Below are 6,049 nucleotides of genomic sequence, written 5' to 3' on the forward strand. Positions count from 1 at the left end.
CACACACACACACACACACACACACACACAGCTGTTTGATTGGCTAGATCTTGCACTGGCATATGATTTGATTGGCTGACGCTTCCGTCGAAGTTTCCAAAGTTGAACATTGCTCAACTTTTGAAGCGAGCAACGCGAGCAAAGCGAAGCAACGCTCCCACAATGCAGTTCGCCAAAGTGTGACGTCACCCCATTCAAAGTGAATGGGCAGAAGCGTTGACGCTTCAACGCACGCCGCCGTGTGGACGGGGCGTAAGGAGGTTTAATATGTACGAGTGTGTATGAGTTTGGGAATGAGGGAATGGGAGAGAAGGAGAGAGAGAGAAAGAGAGAGAAAGAAAGATATGAGGCGAAAACTGCGACTTGCTGTAAACCAAATCTACTGTATATTGTTGTGTCTGTACACACACACTGTACATCCAGACACACACACACACACACACACACACACACACACACACACACACACTGTACATCCAGACACACACACACATTTCTCAGCTGATACCACTCTTCCACATCCATATCAACACACCTACATCATATGAGTTGCATATGTATTCCAATGGCTGGCAGGGCCAACATTTATTATATGGAAAATAACTGCCTTTTTGTTCATGTTTTTCATAGAAAACGTGAATTCATGTATTCAAACTGGCAGTTAAAGGGTTAAAATCCTGAAAATAATTTAATATTTGGTATTTTTGATTAGGGCTGAAGTTGCTTTAAGATTGAACCCAAATAATTGGTGAAAAAAATATTTTAATATAATGTTTTTATCAAAGTCTTTTGCAGTGGACATTTTTGTCTCAAATGGTCAATAAGCGTGGTCGATTTGTTACACAGTGAATTAAAGACCGATTTGAAAAATGTAAATTAGAATTCCAAAATAGATCGAGAAAATAGCCTTATCACAAAAAATCAGTTCATTTGCACCAACACAACTAAAGTTATATGAAACTTGAAAAATGACCCATATGGACAAAAACGTCCACAGTGATACCGGAGGTTAAGTGAAGTGACTGTTACGTTGTATTGATTGTTGTGCTTTTATGTATGTCTTAATGTGTGCACATGTCTTCAGACTGGGCAACCAATTCTTGACCTTTAGCAACCATTTTCTAACTTGTAAAAATGTGAAAGGGCAACATATGCATCCCAAAATAACTGAAATCTTCCTCTTGTTGCATTAGTGCTATTTTAAAGCTGCACAACTTACTTTGGAACATTAACTCACACGTGCACAGAGACAACAGGGAAGTAAATCAAGTTGTTTGACCGATTCCTGACCTTTTGCAACCATTTTCTAACGTATACAAATGTGTAACGGCAACACATGCATCCCAAAATAACTACATTTTTCATCCCTATATTTGAAAGTTGCACAACTTACACTTGAAGCATTAACTTAATAAGTTGTTTGACTGGGTTTTTATTCCGTTACGACTAAATTATAACCGTCTGTGACTATAAACGACCTCCATATGTTCCGTTTTCACCCCTTCCTCTAAAGCTAGCAGTATCATTTCACCGTGTTGCGTAATATCTGAACTAATCGAACTCTTTGTCATCAGACTATTTAAGATTCCTGCGTCTCACGCCTGGATTAATCAGCTCTCCATCCCTCCAGCTGTGACGTGTGTCTACGTGCAGCAGAAGTGAATCAGCGCTGATGCACGACACCTGAATGCAACGCAGGTCAGACAGGAAGCCTCAGAAAGGATCCATCGTTAACAGTTCCTTATGAAGAGGAAGAGCAGTCAGTGTGTGCCAGGTCTGGAGTGTGTGTCTGTGTGCAGCTTTACAGTGCAGACAGAGGGGGGAGGGGGAACGCATATAAAGCATAATGTGATCAAAGAATGACAGAGAATTATCTTGATTTTTCACATTTAAAACAATAGAATTTCAACAGAAATATAGATGTTTATATTTTTTGCAAACACTTATTTTTACATCTTTTATTTTATTTATATATTTTTAAATAACTGTATATTTGCTATTTTTTTCTGTAAAAAAACATCTTAATTTGTGTTTTTGTTTTCATCATTATACCCCAAAGCAAATGCCTTTTATGTTTGAACATATTTGGAGATAAACCGGTATCCTGTGCGTTTCAGTGGAAGCAGATTCATTTTAAGAAATAGGAGAGGCATAGAGGGCAAAAACACATCATGCATTATGTATAAAACAATAAAGATACCAAAGGAAGTTAGGAGTAATGTAATAAACTAATAACAGAAGCAGTGAGGGGAGTTAGAGATGAGGACTAGATGTGTCTCAGAGAGGCAGTGAGGGAGAGGAGAGAGGCAGAAAATAACTCCCTTTTTTGAGTATTTCCTGAAATGCAGGGACCCCCTCTCATGCTGTGATGGTGCATCAGGTGAGGCACCTTTGGGCCCTCATTTGTTATCTTTATGACAGACGCGCGCACACGCTCACGCACGCTCCCATATGACTCATCTTCAAGTGTGAGCGCGCAGCCTCAGCCTCGGTATATAAACGTCCTGCTCCTGATCGTTATAACTTTAGGCTGTTTCTGCAGAGAAGAGAAGGAGGGCGGCATCTCGCCAACACCTGCGACCCAAGAGGCTTACTGGACCCCAAGAAAGACTAAGGTACGCAGACAATCCTTTATGTCATGCTTTCAGACGCATTTCCTTGTTTTCTAGCCAGGGTTTCACTAAGTGGATTCTATACTTGGTAATTGCAGCATGGAATAAACTGTGTCCGACAGATCTGTCTTTACGCGCAGATGTTCCACGTCTTTATACAACTTCTGTTACGATAACATAACACTTTATCCATCCTCACCACAGCGTGCCATCACTGTCTTTTCCTGCGTACATTTTAGTTTCTGTAACCAAGTGGTCTTCGTTTTATTTCATGCATCAAGTCACATTTTCATCCTTTCTAGCCGGGGTTTAACTTTTATTCTTGGTAAATGCAGCATGGAATAAACTGTGTCCAATATTGAGACCAAAATCTGTCTTTACGCGCGGATATTCCACGTCTTTGTTTAACTTCTGTTACGATAAAATAACACTTTATCCATCGTTACCACACCGTGCCGTTACTGTATCCAATATTGAGCAACATATCTGTGTTTACGCGCAGATTTTCCACATTGTACTCCATCTCTATATATCTGTTCTGCACATTTTAAGATAGTTGCAACACTTTAATCCATAGTTGCCTCACGGTGTCTTTTTGGTGCGTACATGTAAGGCTCCAAGTGGATTCGCTCTTGGTGTCTGCTCTGTATTCTCAAACTTGTATTTGCAGCATGGATTTATATTTAAATGTGTCCATTACTGAGCCAAACACTTTTAACACGCAACTATCCAACATTTCAGGAGATGTTATTCACAACATAAATGTTTTTTTTCGTGCGTAAACTAAGATAAGATAAGATAGGACTTTATTTATCCCGAAGGAAATTGTTGTGCCAGAGTTACAACAATACAATAAACACATTAAACTCCTCAGCACATTTCATCCGAGAGTTTTGATTTAAAATACTAACGTGTGTGTTTCCCTCCGCAGATTCCTGTTGATATCCTGACATGAAGCTCAATTCATTTGGCACCACCGTGATTCTGCTAGTTGCCTTCTTACCGCGCTACGAATGTCGGGCCATTGAGAGTCCTGGCGGTGCCCAGCAGCAGCAGCCCGGTCCCGTAGTGGAGCGGCTCGGGGAGGAGTATTTCATCCGGCTGGGGAACACCGGGGACTCTTCTAACTCTTTCCCAGCCATGATGCTCCCCTCCGGGCTGAACAGAGCGCTGCAGCTGACGCGGCGCCTCCTTCAGGGGAAAGTTGGGAACATCAGGGCGATCCTTGGAGACGATGAGGAGTCCATGGAGAGAGGAAGGAGGTCCGAAGACCCTCCGATCTCTCTGGACCTGACCTTCCACCTGCTGAGGGAGATGATGGAGATGTCCAAGGCGGAGCAAATGGCGCAGCAGGCGCAAAACAACAGAAGAATGATGGAGCTGTTCGGGAAGTGAAGCGCCAAAGATCTCCTCCTCCTCCTCTTCCTCCTCTTCCTCTTCCTGTCGCATCTCCACCATGAGCGCTGCTGTGTCACTCTTATTTAAAGCTTCAACCTCAAACTGCGGAGTTAATGTCGATCACTTATTCTTCATGACAAATACACTCTTTGTTTTGGATTCTGAACCATGTATTTACGAGATTTATGTTTGTTAATAAACTTATGTGCAACCAGTCATTTTCTGTTGTGCAAGACAACGTCTTATATCTATATTTTAAATAAAAAAATTAAAAGCAATGCTTACACTTCTCTGTGGAAATCCTTACATATAAAACCCAGCTGCTAATTATATTAACAAACATGTTCATTTCCAATCTTACATTTTCAGGAAAGTGAAACACAAAAAAATCACCTACACTGATATCGATTCAGAAACTGAATATAAACAACATGGTGTAACATTAATGTGGAGCCAAGTCGCACACACACACACACACACACACACACACACACACACACACACACACACACACACACACACACACACACACACACACACACACACACACACAGGGTCTTCCTTCCCTAAACGAAATCCCAAATGTGCACCAGGTGGATAATAGTCTGTTGAAATCTGGCTCTACATCTGAACATAAAACAGGTTTTTAATTCTGCTTTATTCCAGTTTAACGAAAGGATTTGAGAAAGCAGACACTGTTTGCAGCTTTAATGAAACATAATATTCAATACATGGCATAACGTGGTGTTTTGTTCCAACATGGGAACAGATACCTGTGCAACAGAGACTACAGGCGGCATGAAATGGTGAAAATGTCACAGTGATAAAGTTTTATCAGTCATAAAAAAGAATACGAGCGGGAGGGAAAGCTAATGGAGCAGAGAAAGGTCAGAGAAAGAACCAGGACATGTGGGGGAAAGCAGAAACACTGATCCTTTGGTCACCGAAACACAGTCTCTTCCTCAGAAACACCTGAGAAACACCTGGAGAAACACCTGGAGAAACACCTGGAGAGCCTCTGATGTTTGGTGTTTTTCAGGTAGAGGTGGAGGCTGATTGAGACGTGACAGGAGCCTCCCCCTCTCCATCTTCATCTTCATCATCTTCATCCTCGTCTCCATCTTCTGAGGAGAGAGCAGCACAGGTGAGAAAGCAGCGACTGCCTTTGTTTTTTACTTCTTAAATATGTTTTATTGAAGGAATCTGTAGATCTAATAGAAATACATACAGTATGTGCAAAAATATATATAAATGTAATAAATTGAAATATAAATTCACAACAAAAATATATATAAATAAAACAACATGTATAGCCTCAATGTCCTGAAATAGCTGAACAAGTTAATAGTTGAATGGTTTATCTGAAAGTAGGCTGAAGGAGTTACATATGAAATGTAAGTATTAGTGAATGAATGTTTACAAACACCTGTGTGTAAGCCCAGAGATCAAAGGTTACCATGGTGACGTTATCAAAAGACCTGTTTACGTGAGCCCAGAGATCAAAGGTTTCCATGGAGATGTGCTGTGAAAGGGGAGCCTTCATTTGATCTGAAGGAGAATTTTTGACAAGTTTTTGTCTCTTCATGCCCTCAAGAGGCATTTTGTTTAATATTTTTTCTTAATTCTTTTTTATTTTCCAACCTAGGAGAGGTTTTCCTACGTTTTTCATGAAAAAATATGTCTGAGGAGTGTCAGGTTTGGGAATTATGGCAAGTTTAAAAGTCTTTTTGGGCGAATTTCAAGCTCTGCTAAACTCTGTTTTGAGATCAAAGCACTCTAGACTTAACGAGCTGCTCCATCCACTCTAATGTTAAAATCTGAAGAAAGCCTCTCTGCCAAGCTCCAAACTAAGTTCAATATCTCAAAGAGTTTAAAAGATATGAAAAATCTGAAGAACAAGTTTAATAGCTGAAGGTCTTTTGATCATTTTAAAGTTGGAATGAAGTGTCTAGCTGAAAGTATGTGGAAGGAGAAGCATTTGGCGCAAGGTGTAGGAAAAGAGGATTTGAAGGCTCCTCCCCTCGACTTCCATGTTAAAA

General features: G+C 40.6%; 2 protein-coding genes across 2 annotated transcripts in view; both read left to right on the forward strand.

Moving 5' to 3' along the window:
• The window catches only part of LOC104953158 (glycogen debranching enzyme-like), a 24,296-nt gene extending 21,682 nt beyond the window's left edge, over positions 1-2,614 (forward strand). Inside the window, exons 7-8 of the mRNA XM_010780083.1 lie at positions 2,349-2,380; positions 2,543-2,614. Of these exons, the coding sequence (XP_010778385.1) occupies positions 2,349-2,380; positions 2,543-2,614 (104 nt within the window). The remainder of the gene's footprint in view (positions 1-2,348; positions 2,381-2,542) is intronic.
• On the forward strand, positions 2,535-4,244 carry crhb (corticotropin releasing hormone b). The gene is made up of 2 exons (XM_010780080.1): positions 2,535-2,615; positions 3,544-4,244. Exon 2 carries the CDS (start codon positions 3,564-3,566, stop codon positions 4,005-4,007), a length of 444 nt encoding a protein of 147 aa, XP_010778382.1. The 5' UTR covers positions 2,535-2,615; positions 3,544-3,563; the 3' UTR covers positions 4,008-4,244.
• The last annotated feature ends 1,805 nt before the right edge of the window (positions 4,245-6,049 follow it).

This window comes from Notothenia coriiceps, unplaced genomic scaffold, assembly GCF_000735185.1.
Source record: "Notothenia coriiceps isolate Sejong01 unplaced genomic scaffold, NC01 NC01_scaffold00021192, whole genome shotgun sequence".
In the NCBI taxonomy this organism is placed as follows: Eukaryota; Metazoa; Chordata; class Actinopteri; order Perciformes; family Nototheniidae; genus Notothenia; species Notothenia coriiceps.

Bases quoted from the DNA above. Each gene is read 5' to 3' on its own strand.
- crhb (XM_010780080.1), top strand. From the start codon at position 3,564: ATGAAGCTCAATTCATTTGGCACCACCGTGATTCTGCTAGTTGCCTTC.